This window comes from Trachymyrmex cornetzi, unplaced genomic scaffold, assembly GCF_001594075.2.
Source record: "Trachymyrmex cornetzi isolate Tcor2-1 unplaced genomic scaffold, Tcor1.1 scaffold88, whole genome shotgun sequence".
NCBI lineage: Eukaryota > Metazoa > Arthropoda > Insecta > Hymenoptera > Formicidae > Trachymyrmex > Trachymyrmex cornetzi.
In genome coordinates, this window is record NW_017300223.1 from 628439 (window position 1) to 654273 (window position 25835).

General features: G+C 32.4%; 2 protein-coding genes across 2 annotated transcripts; one reads left to right on the plus strand and one right to left on the minus strand.

Moving 5' to 3' along the window:
- Window positions 1–9712: 9712 nt before the first annotated feature.
- LOC108769275 (odorant receptor 13a) lies at window positions 9713–10106 on the plus strand. Its single transcript, XM_018520157.1, has 2 exons — window positions 9713–9911; window positions 10011–10106. The coding sequence occupies exons 1-2, from the start codon at window positions 9762–9764 to the stop codon at window positions 10083–10085; spliced, it is 225 nt and encodes a 74-aa protein (XP_018375659.1). The 5' UTR covers window positions 9713–9761; the 3' UTR covers window positions 10086–10106.
- A 1-nt stretch (window position 10107) lies between these two features.
- On the minus strand, window positions 10108–25835 carry LOC108769273 (serine/threonine-protein kinase ATR). Its single transcript, XM_018520155.1, has 41 exons — window positions 25759–25835; window positions 25079–25514; window positions 24552–24754; window positions 24303–24473; window positions 24060–24211; window positions 23829–23972; window positions 23548–23746; window positions 23328–23467; window positions 22660–23231; window positions 19885–20055; window positions 19322–19810; window positions 17745–17922; window positions 17433–17678; window positions 17238–17354; window positions 16942–17064; window positions 16622–16869; window positions 16320–16541; window positions 16070–16241; window positions 15843–15969; window positions 15629–15753; window positions 15389–15549; window positions 15158–15318; window positions 14889–15082; window positions 14725–14809; window positions 14476–14621; window positions 14280–14396; window positions 14052–14191; window positions 13751–13975; window positions 13431–13691; window positions 13141–13366; window positions 12881–13065; window positions 12611–12801; window positions 12345–12517; window positions 12122–12265; window positions 11819–11976; window positions 11507–11738; window positions 11297–11435; window positions 11103–11217; window positions 10863–11016; window positions 10512–10748; window positions 10108–10439 (listed from the first exon to the last, which is right to left on the minus strand). Exons 2-41 carry the CDS (start codon window positions 25120–25122, stop codon window positions 10257–10259), a joined length of 7470 nt encoding a protein of 2489 aa, XP_018375657.1. The 5' UTR covers window positions 25123–25514; window positions 25759–25835; the 3' UTR covers window positions 10108–10256.

Genomic DNA, 25835 nt, shown 5'->3' on the forward strand with positions numbered 1-25835 from the left:
AAACTAAATAATATTTTACAAGATATTTTACATTTTGTGTCAAAAAATTGTTAACTTCAAACCTTTATAACTCAAAAAGTACTTAATGAAAAAATGTTTTATTATAGTGTTTTGGAAAGCTCTCGAGATAAGCTATAAAAATATGCAATAAAATGTAGGGGGTTTCGTTAAAAAAAATAAGGACCTTGAAATGACCTTAAAGGACATAGTCAAGATCAAAGTCAAGGTCATTATCTTACTCCTCGCTTGAAACCATACAACTTTGCTATTGGACATTTTCACCAAAATGCATTCTAACTGAAGATATTAGGAGGGTCCGATACTTTTCGATGACCCTGTATATACACACATATAAGAAATGTCGAAATTTTGTATCTAGGTTTTGCGATTATATGGAAACAGTTTTTAGCCCAATGTTATTTCTGCAAACATTAGCTAGCAGTCTCATAATATGTCTAGTAGGTTTTCAAATTGCGACCGCAAACATAACTGCAAGTACAATCTCCAAGTCGATTAAATACATCTCATATTTAATCATGGCACTTTTTCAATTGCTGCTCTTTTGTATACCTGGTGATGCTTTGATATATGAGGTAAAATAAAATTAGCATTTCATTGAAAAAGACGTATAGCGACTTAGGCTCCGTTCCGTTTCACCTATGATGCGCATGATCTATCCTTTTGTCATTCTTCAATATTCGATGAACAACAAGGATCAAATGATATATCATGCGCACCATGCGTGAACGGAATGCACCTTTACATACATATGTAAACATGCATATAAATAAATATATGCATACTTACATATATATTTATACATGTGTGGCGTTTTCAAGGTCAGGTCAAGGTCGGATCAATTTTTTTAAATGGAACATTTTATTTTTTATTGCATATTCTTATAACACATTTCGAGAGCTTTCCAAAACACTATAATAAAATATTTTTCCATGAAATACTTTTGGAGTTATAAGGCTCGAAAGTTACAGTACAGTTGACATTAGCATTACGCAAATTGTCCGACAGACGGCTAAAATCTCTTGAATGCTGTTCAAGATCATGTCCTGGATAACATTTGTCAAGATCAAGATTGGAGATTATCCCTCTTATTTTCATTTTTGCACTAAATTTATTGCAACCGGGACACCTAAATAACTTCTAAACGGTTCAAGATAGAGGATTGAAGTTTATAGGGATGCAAATGGCATCATAAAATCTATCGAAAAAAAATCGCAGAGACCTGAGACACCACGCGTTATTCTCATCTTGGAAGGCCCTTTCAAACGAGCCCTCACTCGACCCCACGTGCAATTTAAGATTTTTCCGCCCCCCTTCCCCACCGACCCCCGGGGGTGTTCAAATGGGCGCTTTTGGTATTAAATGATAGATTTTATGATGCCATTTGCATCCCTATAAACTTCAATCCACTATCTCGAACGGTTTAGAAGTTATTTAGGTGTCCCGGTTGCAATAAATTTAGTGCAAAAATGATAATAAGAGGGATAATCTCCAATGGCCTTGATCTTGACAAACGTTATCCAGGACATGATCTTGTTGAACAGCATTCAAGAGGTTTTAGCCGTTTGTCGGACAATTTGCGTAATGCTAATATCAACTGTACTGTAACTTTCGAGCCTTATAACTCCAAAAGTATTTCATGAAAAAATATTTTATTATAATGTTTTGGAAAGCTCTCGAAATGGGCTATAAGAATATGCAATGAAAAATAAGGTGTCTTGTTAAAAAAAATTGATCTAACCTTGATCTTACCTTGAAGACGCCACGCAAGGCCAAACGGATATGATCAGTAAATAGATCTTTTTGAACCCTATAACTTTTGTCTGAATCGCTTTTCTGTAATACTTATGTTTTCTATGATATTCAGGTGTCCCGGTACTTTTTCCTCACCCTGTATATATATACACACAGGGTGTCTCATAACTCTTAATTAATATTTTTAGAAGTGAAAGAGGATGAAATTTTGAACTAAAAATTTTGTTCTTATTTTTGGCTCACAAGAGAACCTCGCGAGGTATCAAATTCTGATCTTAATGAAACTTTGTGTATTTATAGCTTAAAGAGATGAATTTAGAAAATATCAATTGCGATCAAAAAACGGTTTGGAGTGAAATCATTTATGTATAAAGCAATTTGTAGCTTAAATTTATTCCATTATATCTCGAAAACTATTCGGGATATCAAAAAATATTTCGTAGAAAACATTTTTTTATATAAAAGTTTTACAACAAAATTAGCTATGTTCATTCGCGTTAACAATATTTAAAAAAAATTTTTTTTCAAAATTTCCCAAAAAAGTTTTTAAATAAATATTCGGTAAATATGCTGAATAGGGGAGACAGCTCCGATGACCTTGACCTTGACATATGTTGTCAGATGTAAAAAAAAACGTATTTTTTATTTCAAAAAAAGTATTAAGTATTATAAAAAACGGTATTTTTTACTAAATTACATAAAATTCATGAAAAACCTTAGAATTTATGTTATTATTAAATAAATAAATATTATTAAATATATAGAAGAAAAAATAGAATTCATTTTTCTTGTTATTTCGTTACTTTTTAATACTTTTGTCTTTATAATTTTATATCGAAGCGGAAATATGTATTATTGGCTGGTACAATTATTGATTAGATGATATTAGATTAATTAATAGGTCTATTTGCATTGCTTGCACTCTTTGCATTCAGCATCTGTGCCTCCTCTAATTTCAACGCCCGAATCTATTTTTATAATAATATCACTTTAAGTGAAAAAATTTTGGGGGATTTCAAGCAATGCGAACAGATCAAATGACCTAAAAAAAATATCCAAGTAAAAAACTGTCAAAGTAAAAGAAAAAAAACTATTAATTTTTTCGAGTTTTTTATCCTAAAATTCTAGTATTTTTCCGTTGTTTACATCTCTAGTCATGATCCTGAGTGACCTCCACCAAATTTTAGTCGTCGCCCATTATACGTTAAAAAGTTATTAACAAAAAAAGTTCATCATTAAAACCTAATTTTTGGACACAACTGTGCTCCGATGAAACAAATTCCCTGTTTTAACGCAAAATACTTATATAATTTCGGTAATTATATACATTAACAGACACCGCGCCGATGACATATGTTTTCAAGGTCATGGCCCTGAGTGACCTCCGACAGATTTTAGGTGGCGGTCGTTCTTCGCTAAAAAGTTATTAACAGAAAAAGTTTAACTATACAACACGAAAATTCCCTGCTTTAAAATATGTTTGATAGTCGTACACTGTAGGGGGCGCCGACGATCGAATATGTCTAGGTCAAGATCATCGGCGCGGTGTCCGTATATAATTACCATAATTTTTTATATAACTTTAGCAGGGGGGAAGTTGGGTGAGAGTCGCTTTGCGTGGAAAGTTTCGAGCTCCTAAACAGGGGGAGAGGGGATAAGAGTGGCTTCGCGTGGAAAGTTGTAAAATATACTTTAAAGCAGAAAATTTCTGTTTTATATAGTAGAAAAGAGATCATTTTTCAAACTTCTTTTGTTAATAACTTTTTAATGAATGACGAGCGACGGCTAAAACCTGGTGGAAGTTACTTAGAGTCGTGACCTTAACAACATATGTTAAGGTCAAGATCATCGGAGCTGCCTCTTCTATTCGGCATAGTAGCCAAATATTCTAAAAAAATATTACTGACATGAATAAATAGAGGTAATTTTATTGTAAAACTTTTTTTATATCTTGAACAGTTTTTGAGATATAGTAGAGAAAGCTAACCACTGAAATATATATAATACCTACTAGAACGCGCGCGGACTCTTGCCGCCTTTGTTGGCAGTGATTCGAGAGAGAGCATTTCAAGTGGTATCATTGTCCTTTTCGAAGTTATACTGCGCATGTGCAGTAAACAGTAGTGGGGCTCGTACAGTCTCGGGAAAAGTTAAAATTAATAATATACGTGGCATGCCAAATGTCAAATATATATTGAATCTCAATTATTATTGTTTAATATTTAGATATGGTGAAATGCTATTGTATTAAAAATGACAATATTGTACTAAAAAAGGACAAGGATACCACTTGAGATCCTTTTTGTCGGATCACGAAACTAGCGCCTACGCGCGTTTCAGTAGGTATTATATTTCAGCGAAGCTAACACATGAGGGCTGATTTTACCCTTCAAACCGTTAGTTGGCAACGACTTTCAGAACTTTTAAAAAAATGATTTTTAAAAATATTACTGATGATAGAGGTAATTTTATCATAAAACTAATTGTAAGTAGATTTCTATCACAAAAAAATGATATATTATAATTTCCACACTATTTACCTCGAGGTAGATAGTATAGTTTTTTTACAATGGTTTCCCCAGTAAATCTATTCCACTCTCATTTTTTAATGCATGAATTATTCCAAATGCTGTTCTCCCTCCCTTGAATAGTTTAAGACATGTTATTAAAAAAATGTTTAAAAGGATATATATTATTATTATATAAAAATTCACTCCTTTGTAACTTTTTTATAACAAAATATCTTTTACATTATAAATTTTTTTATTTTAAATCTGCGCAAATTTTGACATTTCCACGATATCAAGATCACTGTGTTAAATTCATAATGTTAAATTATACTCAATTTGAGTTATTTTTAATTATTTTAATTTAATTTCTATACATCGCCACTGCTCCTACTCGATATGTCGTTAATTTAACTAAAATAGTATAATAGAGTTAAATAATTTACCTCAAAAAATTAAATTTTACTCAAATTCAGTTTATTATTAGGTGTACAACTTTGCTTCCGCCGTTTTTTTCCGAAATTCGAGGCTTTATTGTAAAAAACTGGTTACATTTATGATTCAAAGTATTGTCCATCGCTGGCTACTACTTTCTCCTATCTTTTGGGCAGCGTACGAATCCCGCGTCGAAAAAACTGGTCATCTTTTGAGGCGATCCACGAATAGATCTAATTTTTTACTTCTTCATAAGACTGAAAGTGCTGGTTAGCCAGGCCGTGTGCCATTGATCGAAACAAGTGATAGTCAGAGGAAGCAACGTCTGGCGGGTGGGGTAGGACTTCTCATTTCAACGTTTCCAAGTATGTCTTGACCACTTTCGCAATACGGGGTCGAGCATTGTCATGCTGCAAAATCACTTTATCATGTCTCTCGTTGTATTGCGGCCGTTTGTCTTTCGATGCTCGGCTCAAACGCATCAATTGCGTTCGATACCGATCACCTGTGATTGTTTCAGTCGGTTTTAACAGCTCCTAATACACGCTACGCCGAGCTGGTCCCACCAAATACAGAGCATGACTTTGGAGCCGTGAATATTCGGTTTGGCCGTCGACATGGAAGCATGGCCGGGAACTCCCCATGATTTTCTACGCTTAGGATTATCGTAATGAACCCATTTTTCGTCCTCAGTCACAATGCGATGCAGAAATCCCTTCCGTCTTTGCCTTTCAAGCAGCTGTTCACAAGCAAACAAACGCCGTTCAACATCTCTTGGCTTCAATTCGTACGGCACCCAATTTCCTTGCTTCTGAATTATTCTCATGGCTTTGAGGCGTTTTGAAATGGCTTGTTGAGTCACTCCCAATAATCGTGCCAATTCTTCTTAATTTTGACACGAGTCTTGATCAAGTAATGCTTCCAATTCTGCATCTTCGAAAACCTTCTCTCTTCCACCGCTACGGCGGTCTTCGACGTCAAAATCACCGTTCTTGAAGCGTTGAAACCACTCACGACACGTTCTTAATTCTCTAATAGCGTCCTCACCATAAGTATTTGAGAACATTCGATGAGCCTCAGCCGCAGATTTCTTCATATTGAAGCAAAAAATTAAAACCTCCCGCAAATGACGAGAATTTTGCTCGAAAACTGACATTTTCAATCGAGAATAAGTTTATGATGCAGACACAAATCGACTAATGTTTCTATGGGGTTATGTTGACAGATGCCCAAGTTTATTGTATGACGTCTATGATCTATTTATTTCGGGAGGATCCCGTTCGCCTACAGTTCTGATTGTACACACCACTCATATCAACTGGTGCCTAGTAATTTTTCACTGTTTTGCCAATGAGATTATTTTATTTTTAAATTAGCCAATCAGCGATACATGTGTGCAATATGCGATGTGTGCAATCGGAGCCCTCCCAAGCAAATGTTGTCACGACTTTGACAGCTGAGACGCCATGTTACACTAAGAAATGGTAAAAAATATATCGATTTCGAAATTTTTGATCATTCTCAGCGTAGACTCTACTTCATAAACACGTATTAATGCGTATACTTTAATTCTAGAAAAGGATTTTCGAATCCGTGAAAGAGAAAGAGTTAAAAAATTATACATGTTTAGTTGGTAATACAGACGTCTTTAGGATCCCCTTAAAGAATAATATGAATCACGATGAGAGATAATTTAATTAAACGTTGCACAATTTAAATAAAATAGTAATAATACCCACGTAGAGTAAAAAATGATAAAAATTAAAAATAAATACTTACATCTTAACACAATAATAATGTACAACACAGTTTACTATTATCAAGTTACTGTTATTTCCTCACTATTATCAACTTAATGCTTTGAAGCTTAATTTCCGATTACAAAATTATTTGTAAGTATGAACTTTGATTATTGATACATTTTGACGCACTATTTTAATACTGTAATTCATTTAAGTTTGTGCGTACTTCGGATAGTATACAGGATGTTTTGCCTCAACCGCAAAACATGCGGTAGAGGCGGAAAACCGAGCGGAAAACTTTCTTACGTATTTATATCGATTTAAAATGAATTTTACGCAAAACAAAATACATAAAAACAGGATATCATATATCATCCATTAACAAACATAGAGCGTCAACTAAAGTTCATGCCTACGAAAAAATTTTTCTATCAAACAAAAATTACGATTATTCGATCGTCTTACGTAAAGTGTTTTTTGCTAATTATTCTACTAAACGTTACCAGGTATGTAAATATGAAACCGGAATTTACCAATAGATGGCCATAGCTGTCAATGTAGTTGCCGTCAGACCGCGTCATTGACGCCACTTCCTTGTTCTGACATCTGATAAGATTTTCAACTCACAACAATACAAGTTTCATACAACAGTATAGTTTGTAATAGCGTTGAACATGTCGAATTTTGTGCCTGGAAACTACGATTTGCGGACAGCATTGATTTTCTGTTATCATTTGAAGAAAACTTCTGCAGAATCGCATCGAATGCTTGTCGAAGCTTACGGTGAGCATGCTCTTGGTAAATCACAGTGCTTTAAAAAATTCAAAAGTGGCGATTTTGACGTGAGAAACGAAGAACGTGGAAAACCACCGAAAAAGTTTGAAGACAGCGAATTGCAAGCATTGTTGGATGAGGATGACGCTCAAACTCAACAACAACTCGCGGATCAATTGAATGTGACACGAGAAGCCGTCTCCATACGTTTGAAATCCATGGGAAGATCCAGAAGATGGGAAAATGGGTTCCACATGAACTGAATGAAAGACAACAGGAAAACCGAAAAACCACTTGCGAAATGCTGCTCGCCAGGTACAAAAGAAAGTCATTTCTCCATCGAATTGTGACTGGCGATGAAAAGTGAATATATTTTGAGAATCCTAAGCGTAAAAGATCATGGGTAACTCCAGACGAACCATCGACATCGACTGCAAGGCCAAATTGTTATGGACGGAAGACAATGCTCTGTGTTTGGTGGGATCAGAAAGGTGTATCTATTATGAGCTGCTAAAACCTGGCGAAACCGTTAATACTGAATGCTACCGACAACAAATGATCAGTTTGAATCAAGCTTTGCGTGAAAAACGACCGGAATATCAAAAAAGGCAACACAAAGTGATTTTACTTGGGTCCTTGAAAGTGTTTTTTTCAGCGAACTGTGCAGTTAGTCGACGCAAAATTTCGGCAGGTTTTACGCCCTCCCGCGACAAAAATTTAATAATAATGCGTTGCTCAACAGACGTGTGCACCTCTTGCTCAGACATGATGCTACTAACAGCCAATCTGCTCTGGCGAGCCAAACCGATTTACTTTCCTCCACTTTACATCCCCACCCAACATATATCAAGACGTCACGTTACTCACTTCACCTAATGAGCGTTAAAAAGAAAAGTCCGGTTAATATTTGATTCACCCTCGTAATTTACTTTCATTTAGGCATTGAAAGATCTAGCTTCGACCGCTATAGGCTTGAATATGCTTATTTATTGTTAGTATTTAATTTCATTACGCTCTTAATAAAATCATTTATTATTGTTAATATAAAAAATAAGAATAAAATTTTAATCAAGAGTGCATATAGTAAACGCGAGGAGTTCCATGGCATATTACGCTCCTGCGTACACCGGCTGCGCGCTATCTAATTGATCAACTTTAATCGTTAATAACAATAAATAATGGCCTAAGTCAAAAGTGGGAAAGGAATTTTTAGTTTAAAATTTAATCCTCTTTCACTCTCAGAAATATTAATTGAGAGTTGTGAAACACTGTATATATACGGGGTGTTTCAGACCACCCCGCACACCCAATTTAAAAACAAGGGAAATAGTTATTTTGAAAAATGTTTCAGAAAGAAAGACAAAGTTGTTGGGGATCAAGTAATGCATTACATGAGTGTATACGATTGACCTTAGGTGATGTCGTGAAGATTGATTTAAATTTTTTTTAATGGGAACCCATATATCTTATTGCATATTCTTGTAGCTGGCGTCAAGACGTTTTGAAACACTGGTTACAAATCCTTTTTAGTTGAGGTCTTCCTGAGTTGAGACTTCAAAATTTCAGTTAGCATTAGCATTACCCAAGATATACTGCATGGAGGTCGCACGGTCGGAAATTTTAATCGAACACCCCGAAGAGATATAAATCCGACCGTGCGACCTCCACGCGGTACATCTTGAGTAATCTTAACGCCGGCGGTACTAAAATTTTGAAGTCTCAGGAAGATCTCAACTAAAAAGATAGACACTTTGTAAAATGTTTCGAAAACGTCTTGAAGTGAACTACAAGAACATGCAATAAAAGATATAGGTTCCCATTTAAAAAATTCGAGTCGGCCTTGATATGACCTTTACGACGCCACCCAAGGTCAATTGCATATGCCCTTGTAATACATTACTTGATTCCCAACGGGGAGATCCCGTTTGCTTACAGTATCTTTTGCCTACAGTTCAATTGCCTACATGTATTATTGCCTACAGCTCGATTGCCTATATGCGCTTTTGCGCACAAATAAAAATTTTAGAAATGGAGATACTTTTGCCTACATATATTATTGCCTACAGCTCGATTGCCTACATACATTATTGCCTACAGCTCACTATCTTCCACGCGAAATGAGGGTTACCTCACACCAACAAATGGTTTGGTTAGAGTTAGATTTTTTTGGAAAAATATTTCAAGCGGACACTATCTACGCTGACACCTCACTGTTCACATGACAGATTTCCTAAAAATATAAATTATTTTCTTACTTAACTTTAATTTTATATTTGTGCGCAAAAGCGCATGTAGGCAATCGAGCTGTAGGCAATAGTACATGTAGGCAATCAAACTGTAGGCAAAAGATACTGTAGGCAATCGATTTGTAGACAAAAGCAACCATCTCATCCTCAACAACTTCATCTGAAATATTTTTCAAAATAACTACTTTCCTCGTTTTAAATGAAGTGTACGGATGATGTGAAACATTCAGTATATATGTATACACACATACGTGTTTATATTATATATTATATTATAGAGTTCCATGATCTACAAAACTGTATATACAATTGCTTGGTATGAATTACCAGTTTTATTCAAAACAGAGATATGTTTGCTTATGTTGCGTAGTCAAAAACCGAGTAAAATAACTGCAGGAAAATTTTACGTAATGCATCTGGAGAATTTTAATGCAGTAAGAAATTATCACTTCTTGTATCACAAAATGTATAAAAAATATGCGATTCTTGTAATATACATATCATAAAAAATATTCTAATTCTAATATTTTTAGGTGTTAAGCACGGCTGCCTCATACTTCATGTTGCTCCGAAGTTTTGGCTCGGATGAAACTACTGTTAAATTATAATCGAATAAAATCGTAATGTGTAATTAAGAAATATAATACGGAAAAAAATAAAAAATACAACACTTGAAAATTGTGTAAAAGTTCCGACGATAGCATGATTCGTACATTACTGTCTATTAATATCCATATCGGGATCTTATCCTGCATGTATCCTTATTTCGGCAATATTTGTTACAAATATGCACCCCAACCAAAATACATTTGACACAAATTATCTGTATTTGTCGCTTCCAAAATTAAATGATTAGTTTGTCCTTCGACACTAAGATGTAACGCGATATTTTCTGCCTTTCTTCCAGGATATCGTATCAAACCTTTCAATCGTTGCTCAATATTTTTTATATGTTCTACGGCCTAAAAAAAATTAATAGATTATTCTTGTATCTTTTCTTGCATAATTTATAAAAGAATGCATTTGCGTTATACTTTTTCATTTGTTTTTTCAGCTGCATCACCAGGCTGATTCTTAGTCCAAGTGACGAGTGGATCGTAGACGAAAGGTGTGAGTACACTCAACAATGTACTCGATTCTTGCCGAAGTACTCGCATAGTAATTTGAGAGGCGTGTCTAAATGGTCCTTCAATTTTTAAAGGACCCATAGCATCCACCATATTATGTGTCAAGCGAAATGGTACTCGTTCAGGCCAATCAAAAAATTCACCCTAAGAATTATAGGTATATATATTAATTAGAATATGAGAGATTTATAATTTTAAGTTGAAAAAGAAATTTGTTTTTCCAATTTCTAATATTTAATTTTTAAGTGCAAGATTTACCCTGTTAAATAAACAGTTGAAATCAACATGTACGCAATCTCCACATTTAGAGTCGAATAATATATTTTCTCCATGGCGATCACCAAGTCCAAGTATGTATCCCACCATGGACATGACAGCAGTTGTCCTAATATACGCCGTGCGAGCTTCATACCTTTTTCAAAAGTTAAATAATTGATATCTATACATATACAAAATTACGAAAAGTATATATGTAAGATGTATTTTATTAGTATATACCATCCATATGAATCAGGAAATGTAATGCGAAACCAATCCCCGAATATAGGAGGATGTCGTGGTAATAACTTTTCCAGAAACATTTGTCTCTTCTTTTCTAATGGATCTCTTATTGCTAATGAAAAGATTTAGAAATGAGATAAAATAATTTTTTTACATATTTGAACGTTCTCCATAATCATATTGTGGCTTACCACATAACATCGTTTTAAGTTCTTTATTTGTAGGTGCAATGCCTCTTTCTCTATAGAGATTCATGATAGTAGGTCGAAGACCAACCAGATTTGGTACCCATTCTATTAAACCGCATTCCTCGTTCAAAGGCACCACGCTCTGCAAATCAAGAATAGTTAACAATTTATTGAAATAAAATCTAAACAAAATGTATCACTAGCAAGTCTTACATATGTGCGTATATAAAGCCTCCTTTGTCGTGATTCTGGATCATTTTGAAGATACTTATTCACGATATCATTAAATTCCATCAGTCTGAAGTCTCTACGTAAATCATCTTTCGGCTTACACATAAAAAGATATTCTTTACCATCTGATCCTCTCAGCGCGATTCGTCGAGGACGTTGAAGTGAAGGCATTATTACCACGCTTTCTTCTATTTTTGTTATATGTACCCATCTCCTATATTACAAGCATAACAAAATATATCGCACTGTTACAAGAAAAGAGAATATTGTTTAAATAATAAATAAAATACGTACAATAAGAATGGATTGTGATTTTCAACTGAAGCGTTCTTGGATGGAAGATGTAGTTGTCTGAATTTCGTTGTTGGCATCATGATTAAGCTGAAATCTTTACTTGAGAGTAACTTTGGCAAATTTTTTGACAAATGAGTCACAGTGGTATTTAATATTCCCTGTACAAAATTAAAAGAATTTTATTATATATATAATTTTATGATATATACATATAAACGTATACATCATTTTTCAATTTTTGATACATCACATATATTTTTATATTATGATTAATTTTGCTGATATTACAGTTGAATAACTTACTTCTGGTATAGCTTTATTGGATAATTCGATCAGTCTTTCCCAAAGTCTGTGAAAATCTTTAATAAGTTTAGCCATATTTGACGTTTTCAACTGCGCATGATTTAAGATTTCTTGACATCGTTTTTGTCGCGTTGGGTATGAAGACTGCAAAATAAACAAAGCATTCTTTAGATTTTGTTAATCATATAAAAATAGTGTATTCATATTAATTAATAACATATACATTAAAAACTGATGCCATCATCCATAAGCAATGTTGCGGATATGCTGAAATTAATTTTACTAAAATCGCGCAAAGAGTATTTTGTACTAGCAGAGATGGATGACAAATCCTTGATACAAGTTGGCTGAATGCTGTTAGCCACATGAACGTCGGTAATCTATGATGGTAGACTTCTGAAATGTAAAAATCAATTCACATTCTTTATTTAATGATATAAATATATAAACTGTTTAGTTATAAATCTTTTATTTAATTCAAATAGATACCCATGATTTGAGTCATCTTTAACAGACGATCTTGACGAAGTTTAATAATATCTGGTGGATCAGACATAATCGTAGCACGAGAAGCGTTATCTAACCAAATGGTCAACATCTTAGGCATTGAATGATGAATATACTTGCAGCCATATTGAAGTGATTTACCATAAAAGTTCATCATATGTATTTGCAGATCTCTAAAATATTAATGATAAATGTTATTATAATTTTAATCATATCACAATAAAATTAAATCGCATCAAAGCACGAACCTACCGTTTATTTCTATCTTTGTCGTCTTCAGACATTCTCTCAACAATAGTATCATAATACTGAGCACACGATACCCAACTTTTTTCCCAGCATCTCCATACTTCGATTGCTTCTTTATAATTAAGGATACAACCATCTGTATCGACATTAAGAGTTTCATCGTTGTATTTGGCAAAAAGAAGCTTTGCCTAAAAGAAGATATGAAATACTATAATTACTTTCTGGTAGTCAATAAGTTTCATTTAGTAGCATTAGATACATACCTTTGCACAGTATCTTCTTTCTTCATTACAGTCTCCTGAAGGTAATTGTTTGTAATATTGTGCTGGTTGAAAACAATTTGAGAAACAACGATTTAAAGTAGTAAAAGCATCTTCTTGACAACCCTTTTGCCAATATAATTGAGCTTGTTCTATGTACAACGGCTGTGGTGGACACCAATCATTGGCTGATAAAATGTGCATATAAGCTTGTTGGTGCAAGCCAGTCCTGAATGAAATAATTCGTTTAACACCGAAATTACTAAATATGAAAAGTCATACGTCATACGTACTTTCTAGCAATTTTGGCACTTTTTAACCAGATTTTACCAATTTCTTGCTTAAGCATTAAATTTTCTGTGTTTTGAGTCTTTCGTTGTAGCTGTACAGCTAAATCTAAAGTAGCTCTGCGCATACTCAGAACAAATTCTACACCGCGAGATGCTCTCAACAATTGTCCACGTTTCTCCCATTCTTCTAATATTGATGGGAGACCTTCTGCGTTGTTCAACATCATTGAAGTTGCTTTATCAAATTCATTTAATATATGTAATCTGAAAATAATATAATATATTTTAATAATTTAGAAAGAATATGAATTATTAATACTTACTTCATAATGTACGAGTAACTCTGTTGATAAGCTCCCGGTCGAGAAGCATCTTCTAATAATGATACTAAATTTTTTTTCAATGACAGCAAATCAGGTTTTGTTCCCTTTATGAGATCATCTAATAGTACGTGTTTTATATTTTTTTGTGAGGACTCATCAAATCGGGAGAAGTGAGCAAGTTTCCAAAAAAGCTCACGTTCGGTTATGAGAGGCTCTAATTCTGGTCTATCATATGAAAAAAATGTTTCAGGTTATAAACAGTTAAATTATTTACATTTATTTGTACTGTAATAAGTATTACCTATTACTTAAAAGACCTTCGGTAATGTGTTTGGCAGTGAATGGTTGATCTAGACCAAGGTAACATTGAATAATACCTTGTAAGTACATGTACTTTGAGTCTCTTGTTTGCATGAGTCTCTCATAACACGTAGCTGCATCCTAATAAAATTTATGAATATTCGAAGGGTAATTTAGTAAAGTAAAATTATAGTTTCAAAGTAGACTTATTTAATTTATCTAATAATACCTGAAGCTGTCCACTGACTTCGTGAGCTAAAACCAATTGTTGCAATGTAGGAGACTGATTTTGGGTCGCCAGAATACCAGAAACTCCATCAGGTTCATCGAGTTGCGCATAAATTTTCTGCAATAGATAATTCTACATTGTGGAACAAAGAAATGTGTCATGTATATGATGTTAAAATATACCATGTATTACATACGGCGAGTAAACCACCTTCTGTTAATTCAGATAAACCTTTATTACTAGATGTCATGTGTTGCTCTAGATACATTAGTGCACGGTGGTATTCCCGTGATTGGTAACATCCCTCTGCCACTACCAAACTATCTAAGCTAGCGCAGAATTCTAGAGAAATATCAACAAAAACATCAATCATATTACATCTGATCTATACAAATCATATAAATTAACGCAATACATGACACATAATACATTTCTTATTACAAACCTTTTATAGCTTCATATCTATTGTCTTGAAATAATCTTCGTTCTCTGAGCCATCTTTGCAAATGATCCAATATATGAAAGATTATCTGTATCAATCATACGAAAACGTTTAACAATATCTCAAGACTTAACATTAAATAAAATTATTAAAAAATTTATGCTAACTTGCGAGCAGCGTGTACGTCTAGTTTCTTCCGAAATTCTCTTGTCATCAGCCTCTACACTCTGTCCATATCGAAGCGGTCGGTGACGCAAAAGTTCAGGATCTAATACAGACTTCTGTCTAACATTGATAACAGCTAACATCTCTTCTCTAATCTTAACATGTTCTTCTTTTCCATTATTTGCGATTATATATGCTGAAAGCAGCATATATGTATATAATATATACATATATTACTATATATATTAAACTATATATATATATTAAAATTATACTATATATAATAGACAAAATATTAATGTTTTTATATCTCGTTTGAACGCCAATTTGCATGCCTGTAATACATTATTGAGTGTAGTGTCACGTACAGCATTAGACATGCTGCAAAGCCAGTTATAAGCCCAGCTTTCAACTGAAGAACCTGCTTCCGAACTATAAATTTTTGTATCAGTTATCGATTAGTGTAAGATAATAGTAGCTTGAAATTTCATATCAAGATTACCCGTAAATAGGATGCGAAAATTCATCGTCATCGCTAATAGTTACTATCTTGTAATGCGATGTCAAGAAGGGGATAATAATCTGTTGTGTTGTGGACGGTAAATTATTCCACAATTCATTATTTCGACCTTGCGGAGAAATATCATATGCTCTTAATATCTCCTAAAAAATAATTACATTGATAAATAGAATTAATTTTATGTTCATCGCACACGTATAACATGTATATGGAATTATATACCTGTATAGCAAGTGAAAAACAATCCATACTTTGGCTGTTCTTTTGCATTTGAAAAGCTCGCACATGTTCAGAAAGTAATCCACACGCAAACTCTTCATTTATATCTGATATAAATTTACTATCCTCTATAACATAAAAAGAATTTTAAGTGGATTTAGAAAGTTTACGAAAGATAAGAATTATTACATTACGATAAAAATGTAAAACTTAATACCTCTAGAAATAATTCTCCGCGGAAGAAGACTCGGTTCAATAGCTCCTAATTCTCCGAGACATTCTCCATAACATAAACGGATAGATTTGTCTTTATCTTGACATCCAATCAGCAGAGTATCTAATAGCTTGAAAATACAACATGAATATATATTACATGATACATAGATAATAATATAGTATGCATGCACAATACATTTGAATAATATGTAATAATTATAAACATACTTCAACGATTAATGGATGGACGTCGGTTTCACTTAATATCATTTTATTAAGCTCACTACGATGCTCCGCCAAAAATATTTGCAAATGCTTCAGAGCTCTAATTCGCACTTCATCAGTTTCGTGCATAATCCGTTTCAACCATAACTTTAAATTAGCATTAAATCCGTCAGGTCTAAGATTGAAGATTTTTATAAAATATACAGGAAAGCAATCCAAGGTAAATATACGTTAATTAAATTAAGTGATTTACCTTGCTTGTAAAATATGTGCTTTGACTATATCAGATATATGAATCGGAACATTCATGTCATTTATAAAAAATAATTCTGAAATGTGATTGTTATTTTCTCCACTATTTTGAACAATCAGAAACTCTAACATATTATTCACTTTTTCTGGAAATATTTTTTGCAATGGTATTAACGATACACATATTGTTGGAAATAATGGTCCTAAGTCTTCAATAGCTATACTGGAAATAGATTTCATAGATTTTGAGAATTACCATCTTAATATATAATTAGCATTCCGCATATTTAGTTTAACACTTACTTGTGAATAAATGCATCCCATGCATCACAGACTAAGCGCGAGAAGCCTGGTCTTTTAAATCCAAGTGAAGTTCGTAACGTAGCTAAAATTTTGTATCTAAGCGGAGTCAAACTAGTAACACCTATGTAACGAATTAAAACAACTAATGAAGCAAGTGCAGATTGTTGCGTATATTCATCTGATTTAGGTCCAAGCTTTATATCAAAATTCACCAATATACCATGTAATCGTAAATTCAAATAAGATACCTGTGTATATATATTATAATGCATTTAATATTGCTACATTAATAATCGTAATATAATTATTAGAGCACTTACAACTTGTTTTCGCGTATCAAACTTTCCTCTCTGAGTAGTGTCATATTCTAAGATAATTCCTAACAAACCTATTATTTTTTCAGGTGATTCATGAAAATTTAACATAAGTTCTTCAAAAATGCCCTGCAATATTATATATACATATACATACACACACACACACATACACACACACACACACACACACACACATATATATACATATATATATATATATCTAGCGTATATATTTCATTATATTTTTCATATTAAACAATAAAAATTGAGAGAATTTAACAAGAATTGAAATTTTTTACCATAAAGGACTGCTTTGTAAGAAATCCAAGATCAGTTTCTGTTATTTTTGTTACAAGTTTTAAACACTCTGTAGTTATTCGGAGAGGCGTTTCTAAGAATACATAACTGTAAATATACTAAAAAAGAGGAAAAAAAACATATAGTATACCGATTAAATTGCATTATTCAATCTAGTTAAATCATTAAATACATACTGGAAAATATTCTTGAAGCATTTGCTTTATGTCTATACGTATTAATTCAGCAATATCGTACAAAAGCATATTTGCTTGTGGCACTTCAATAATAATAGCGATTAGAAAGGAAACCGCATAATGCCCATCTTTAGACAATAATTGACGTGATCCTTCATAGCCTATACATTTAGCAACGCGATGTACTGTAGTTGCCATATTGTATGAGAAATTTATATAATTGCTAACAGCACGTTTCATTAGAAGCTGCAAAATAAATTGATTGAACGCAACGAGACATCATAATTTGTAAATAATTTAAAAGATAGTTACTTTCAAGAAATCCTTGCGATATCGAATGTATAGAATCTTCGGAGAAACGTTTAGAAAATCAGCAACATCCCGATACGCAGCTGTAGCAGATGCTATAGCTGCGTGTGATGAATTTGGATGTGTTATTGTGATTATAAATACATCCAGAATTCTTCTTTCTGTTAAATGTAATGGAACACTAAAATTGTTACATCAATAGTTAATTAATAGGAAAAGTTACCTAATATTTACAGGAATTAATATATATATATATATATATAATATATACAGGGTGGACCATCTGAAGTGATCCAGTCAAATATCTCGAAAACTAGTAGGGATAGAGAAAAATGTTTCGTATGAAAAGTTTAGGGTTACACGGGGGAAGTATGGTACTGACCTTGAAAAATCCTTGGAAGGTCATTTTGAAGGTCATTCAGGGGTCACGATGGTTTTTTTAAATGGAACCCCTAGTTTTTCACCATGGGATGAGAAAGCTGGTTTCAAGCCCTTTACGAAACACTGGTTGTGGTCCACAATCCGCCCACTGGGGTCCGAGTTATGGACCATCAAAGTCATTGATGAACTACTCTTAGCGCTACCCAGGAACAACGACGTGGACGTGGTAGTTCTCTGTTCCCTTCGAGGTGCTTGATTTTTGTGAGTCCCCTTGCCTCTCACATGTGGGGTGCTGAACGCCGTTACAATAATTGTTCGAAATTATCTCCCTCCATTTGGGTTGATAGTGGTTCATTTCTTTGATTGAATACGCAAGAGAAGACAACGATTGTGACTGCCACAGTTTGAAACCTGTGTTTCAATGATCATTTATTGCCGTGGTCATCCACATAATAACAAACCGCAATAAACAGAGATTCGATGTTTCCGTTTGTTGTTGAATTCTTGTTCGTCGCTCTCCGAAGATTGTGAGCCATTTGAATAGGGATAACAGTTAATTAACTCCATTGAAAAGAAAAACATAAACATAAACAAACGAGAACACCGAGTCTCTGTTTATCATGGGTGGCAGTCATGTGTTCGGTTAACGATTTATTATTGGAAATCTCTTGGATTATTCCATTTGATTCAATCAGAGTTATGAATGAGTATCGACTCTCGAAAACTGTTGAAGAGTCGCAAAAATCAAGCACCCCACATGTGAGAGGCAAGGGGACTCACAAAAATCAAGCACCTCGAAGGGAACAGAGAACTACCACGTCCACGTCGTTGTTCCTGGGTAGCGCTAAGAGTAGTTCATCAATGACTTTGATGGTCCATAACTCGGACCCCAGTGGGCGGATTGTGGACCACAACCAGTGTTTCGTAAAGGGCTTGAAACCAGCTTTCTCATCCCATGGTGAAAAACTAGGGGTTCCATTTAAAAAAACCATCGTGACCCCTGAATGACCTTCAAAATGACCTTCCAAGGATTTTTCAAGGTCAGTACCATACTTCCCCCGTGTAACCTTAAACTTTTCATACGAAACATTTTTCTCTATCCCTACTAGTTTTCGAGATATTTGACTGGATCACTTCAGATGGTCCACCCTGTATATATATATATATATTTGCACTATTAAATATTCTCCATATCTTACCATACGAAATTTTTTGCAGTGGCAAGTAATGTATCGTGTAAGGAATGATTGGAGGTGTTCAATGCAGTCATAAGCGTATTGGCTATAACATTAATTACTAGATCAACATATTCATCCAAATCATCTGGTACAGTATCTGGTAAACGTTCATTGTCATTTTCCAACGCAGCGATTTTATTACTTAATAATTGCCCGATTATTGATGCAATATTCGATCGAATCTCATCATTCTCATCGTGTATATAAGAAGTCCATTTCTTCGTTATCTCATTTGAATTAAATGATTTTATATGATTTGAAAAAGAAAGAATACTTTTAGAAATATTCAAACGTATGGAAACGTTGGTAGAGGAAAGTAGTTTAAAATATGCATTAAAAATATGATCGTAGTCCCTTGGCAGATAGTGCATATTGGATTCGACATCTTTTTTTACATCCTCTGTACAACATTCACAGTATATCGTCCATTTTCTGTTATTTAAGGATTCGCTAAAGATAAGAGTGTTATTAGTTATTTCATTATATTTCACAAATATTAACTATATACAATACTAATAAAATACCTTAATAAAACAATTCTTCCCTTTCCTGATAAAACACAAGCTACTTGACCCAAGACGTTTGCAAGAGCTTCATGTATTTCTATTTTCGTCGAACATAAGGCAGTATTTAAAACATATTGACAAACATCTTCTAATTTTATGTTTGCATTATTCAACAATAATACACTGTGTCTATATTCGGATATAATTTTACAATTAAAAGATATGCAGCGTATATACAGGGAGTCCCAGAATGACCGCCAAATATTTCGTGTGCTGGTAGAGCGGACTAAACTGAGTCGAAAAGGTCTCTACTATTTTACAATTTTCACAATAATTAACAAGATATTAATTACTAAAAATCGCCGAATATTGATTTCAATAATTCTTTACTCAAGTAATATCAACTTTATAAAAATATAGCAAGAGACAGAAATTGTTAATTTTCTTCTTATAAAGCTCTAAGAATTTTTTCAGAATTTTTTATCAACTTTTTAATACTGCATTTTCTTATTGGCAACTATTGGTTGGAAAAAAAGTTCTGCGGAATTTTAACTCAAAATTATATACAGAATATTTGTTGCGAAATTTTTGACTATCTGACGTAAAAGCTTAAAGTTTCTCTTAAAAGTTCGTTTAAAAAAAATGTTCCTACGACTTTTTGTTATCAAGTTACACGTGGATTAAATAAAAGAGCATTCTGATTTTGATTGCTCATAACTCCGTTGAAAATCATCGCACCGTAATTACAGATTTTTAAAGTTGAAGCATTGCTCTATCAAGTGGTGTAATTTTAATTGGTTTAATTGCCAATTAAAAAAAAATAGAATATATATATATATTTGAGCTAGAAAAATTGAAGTTTTCCTTACAAAATCATTTTTTTTTATGTTTCTATGATTTTTTGTTCTTGAGTTATTCGCGAGTTAAGTAAAAAGGAGCATTTTAACTTTGATTGCTCATAACTCCATTAAAAATCATCGTACTGCAATTTAAAAAACAGATTCTTAAATCTGAAACATTGCTGTATCGAATAGTATCAGCTAATTTTTTAAATGTAAAATAGAAATTTGAGTTAAAAATTTATGATATTACTATCCTTATATAACCATTGCACAATGGAAAAAAGGATATTAATATCCTATTTCAAATTTTTATTTTACATTTAAAAAATTAGCTGATACTATTCGATACAGCAATGTTTCAGCTTTAAGAATCTGTTTTTTAAATTGCAGTACGATGATTTTTAATGGAATTATGAGCAATCAAAGTTAGAATGCTCCTTTTTACATAACTCGCGAATAACTCAAGAACAAAAAATCATAGAAACATTAAAAAAAAAAAAATGATTTTGTAAAGAAAACTTCAACTTTTATGATATAGATAGTCGAAAAATTTCACAAATTTTTTTGGCACAGACCTACAAAGTGAAAAGAAAAATTTCCCTTTTTTTGGCTTATAGTGTTTTCTATATATAAAAATTACAAATCTCATAAATTCGAAAAATATAGTAACCAATCAAAAGTAGAGATTTCAAAAGCTTTAAAACTCTTTTCCTAAATTTAAATTTTGATCATTTTTAACGAAGATATTGTATATATAACTTTGAGCTAACAAAATATCGCAGAACTTTTCCTCCAACCCAATATTTTTACCAACATGAGAATGCAGTACTAAAAATTTCTGAAAAAATTTTCAGAACTCTATGAGAAGAAAATAAACAATTTTTATCATTTGCTGTTTTTCTGTAAAGTTGATAGTATTTGAGTAAAAAATTATCGAAAACAAATATTCAGCGATTTTTTTAGTAATTAATATCTTGTTATATATTGCAAAAATTGCAAAATGGTACAGGATTTTTCGACTCAATTTGGTCCGCTCTACCAGCACACGAAATATTTGATGGTCATTCTGTATATGTATACATATATATACACCTTGTGTATATATATGTATACATATACATGGTGTCCCAAAAAGGTCGGGACACCTATCTCGGGAAATATAAGTTTTACAGAAAAGTGTTTCAGACAAAAGTTATATGGTTTAAAAATATCTATTTACTGATCCTATCAGTTTGACTTTGGGTTGCGTAGCCAAGGTCAGGTCAAGGTTACATTGATTTTCTTAAATGGAACACCCTATTTTTGATTCAAGAATCTAATAGCTGATGTCGAGAGCATTCCAAAACGCTATAATGAAATATTTTTTCATGAAATACTTTTCAAGTTATAATGCTTCAAAGTTACAGTATCGCCAGCACTAGCATTACACAAAATATGTAATACCACGCGTTATGTTTTTGTTTGTGCGTTAACTGAAGGTCAAGATTCACGGACCACCGACCGATCTCGCCTTGACTGGCCAGTCTCCAAAATTAAATATTTTGGGTAATGCTAATGTCGGCGATACTGTAACTTTGAAGCATTATAACTTGAAAAGTACTTCATAAAAAAATATTTCATTATAGCGTTTTGAAAAGCTCTCGACATCAGCTATTAGATTCTTAAATGAAAAATAGGGTGTTCCATTTAAGAAAATCAATGTAACCTTGACCTGACCTTGGCTACGCAACCCTAGGTCAAACTGATAGGATCAGTAAATAGATATTTTTAAACCATATACTTTTGTCTGAAACACTTTTCTGTAAAACTTATATTTCCCGAGATATTTAGGTCCCGACCTTTTTGAGACACCCTGTGTGTGTATGTGTGTGTGTGTGTGTGTGTGTGTGTGTGTGTGTGTGTGTGTGTGTGTGTGTAACATCACAAACGTATAACATATAAGAACACTTACGACACTGCTGTAATAGCTATTTGCGTCTCACTATTTAATATACATGTACGTAGTAATTTCAATCTTTCCTTTCCATTGCCATGTATGCATAAGGTTTCAAGGCACTCTGATATTATTTTCATATCAAGAGATTTCGCTCGTTGCACCATTTTTTGACTAATGTCCATAGAGCCTTTAAAATCTTGAGTAAATGGCAATGCTAATATCGATTGTAATATAACTTTATTCGATTCATTGTGAGCCATTAAATTCATTAAAATTTGAAAAATAATTTGCTCATTTTGACATCTATCAGAATTTAAATTTTGTATGAGAATCTTTAATATGGCATTTAAGTCGTTCTCATATAGTTTTACTTGAATTTTCTGGTCCTCTAGCCACAATAATAATAAAGATGAGGCTTTAACAATATGTAACACTTCTGTAAATTTTTCAGCTTCCATAAGATTCACTAATTCTTTTTTTAGTAATTTCCATGGTTCGCTAATCTCTGTTGCAAGAATAATTTTATCTGGTTCAACGGTCCGCCGAATATCGATAAAAACAAATTGCATAAAAATCTCAATAACAGTCTAAAATAAAAATAATTATTAAAAATAGAATGCATAATTTTAAAATAAAAAACGAAGTAGTTTTATAAAACATATACAACTGTCAGGATTACAGACTGGGCAATATACGAATTGAGCCAAGAATTTTTTAGCTTCTAAAGTGGTACAGGACCGTGGTTCTACAATTAAATATTGTTTAATCATGTAACATGCTGCTTCTTCTAATTTCTTTATCGCTTCAATTTTAACATTGTACGCTGGAAAAAATATAACAATTCATACAATAAGTATAAGACGAATTTGAATAAATTGAAATAAAATAGAATGCAATACTTACTAACAAATTCTGAAGCTATAAAATCAATAATTTGAAAACACAAGTCTGTTGTATTAAGAGAAACATGTGATGATTGTATTAAACGTATCAATGTTTCTGCAAATTGAGATATCGTATGTATTGATAATAGATCCGAATTAATCCAAGTTGGAAGATTTTTCATTATTTCTATGGTATACATAATTATGGTTCTTCGTTCCTAAAACATCCAAATACAATATTTTAATATACAACACAAACTTTACTTAATTTATTTTACAATTAAAACTTCATTCACTTACATTATCATGAACAATATGATTTTCTATTATTTCTGTAAGCAATTGTATTGCTTCAATCTTCAGATTTGGAGAAGAATTGATTACGATTGTCATAATTCTATTCCATAACTTTACTTCATCCCAAGCACCAGCTTTCGTAATTATCTATCAATACAAATATCATTGTTATTGAACTCAATAAGTGTTAAAGAACTTTTTTATTAAAAAATCTGTAAGTTGGAAAAGCAAAACCTTTAATAAAGATGATTGAATTGATGGCACATCTGAAGATTTAATCTTTACAGGAAACGGTGTCAAGTCCAAATTCTGTATAATATCCTTTTCTGTATGAAACTTTGAGAGAGTCATTTCTTCTGCAGCACTCATATAAAATTCCAATATTTCTGTTTAGAGAAAATATTTTGTAAATTTTATTATCAGTAAATATATTTCAAGTTTTTATTTCATATTTACTGTTGATTCATTATTACATACCATCCAGTATACTTAGGTATTCTGAAGTAATGGTCTGAAACATTTCCATATGATGCCTTGATAATATTCTAAGCATACAAGCTTGTACTTCAATACTATTTGAAAGTACCACATTGCTCGATTGTTTGCAAATCAAATAGAACATTGTGCCAAATAACCAAGTTGTGAATGCTAATGACATATACAATAATATATTATTAAATAGAGTTTTTGACAGAAGTTACCATTTTTTTTATACAAATATGCTACCTGTAAATTGTTGCTGTACAGTAATATTTGCTGTACCATTACTAAATGGTGGGACTAATACAGTGGTTAAAGTAGAAGATCTTTTCAATAAAGATTCGAGAAGAGAACAGAGCATTTGTTCTGTTGGAGGATTTTCCAAATCCGAGAATATCGCTATTATAGGATTGTTGATGAATTTCCATACCGAGTCTGATACAGTTATCCTACAACAGAAAATATTTGTTATCAAAATACACTGGTTTATTTCATCATCTTGCAATAAAAACTTAAAAAAATAATTCATTAACCTTCAAAATTGGCCTTTAATCTTCAAAGTTAGTTTGACATATATATTTAAAATATTTTACTGTTACAATGAATAAAGTTGCGATAAGAGTACTAAATCGTTATGCAAAATTATTTTTGTTATTACTTAAAAATTTACGTTATGCTTTAAGTCTCAATTGTATGTATATTGATTGCATTTATTGTATTGCAGTTTTCCTCGTAATCGTAATTATATACTTATAATAGAAGCTTACACTTACGTGTTACTATCTTGAGGTGTCGATGAATCGTCATTCTCTTCCATTATTGCACACAAATTGTAAATAAACAATTACGTGATATATATTCAATCCGGCATTAGATCAAAGGGTTCTCTACATTTGTTCTTATTGAGACAAAGATCCATAAATTTTCCTATAGATCTTTACGTTAACTGTACATACACTATTTATTTTTTTTTATCAAAAACCATATCTTTACATACAAGTTATTAAATTAATTTGTATAATTAAACCTTCCGCGTTCATTCAAAACCTCATTTAAGCCATGTAATAGCGTTTTCCACTGGGAAAACTGGTGCAGCACTAGCGCCGTGCTAGGTTAGTAGGTTTAGATGAAAATTGCACTAATGCAGTTATAATGCAGGTTTAGTGCGGTTCAATGAAACATATCATTAGATATCCATTTTATTCACTCCTAAAAATATATAATATATAACTATGTTCAAACTTAAATTATTTATTTTACAATATTCTGATTCATTAATTTATTTAAAACATTTTTTTAAATTAAATTTTTACATTTAAAGAATTTTAAACGTCAAAATGTCATTGCATAGCTATTATTAGAAACATTGAAACTAAACAATGTCATTGTTATGACATTAATTACAATAATGTAATATCATATCATAACATAATATCATAACATAATATCATACCTTAGCACGAACACAACTTCAATTTCAACTTGCACTGGTCAGTGGTCTCCAGTCTCCACTGACTTCAAAGACAGTGG

Bases quoted from the DNA above. Each gene is read 5' to 3' on its own strand.
- LOC108769275 (XM_018520157.1), top strand. From the start codon at position 9,762: ATGATCTACAAAACTGTATATACAATTGCTTGGTATGAATTACCAGTT. The intron at 9,912-10,010 runs GTAAGAAATTAT...TAATATTTTTAG, and splicing joins ATCTGGAGAATTTTAATGCA to GTGTTAAGCACGGCTGCCTC.
- LOC108769273 (XM_018520155.1), bottom strand. From the start codon at position 25,122: ATGGAAGAGAATGACGATTCATCGACACCTCAAGATAGTAACAC. The intron at 20,056-22,659 runs GTAAGTGTTCTT...ATCCGAATATAG, and splicing joins ATAGCTATTACAGCAGTGTC to ACACAGTGTATTATTGTTGA. The intron at 11,739-11,818 runs GTACGTATTTTA...CTTGTAATATAG, and splicing joins AATCACAATCCATTCTTATT to GAGATGGGTACATATAACAA.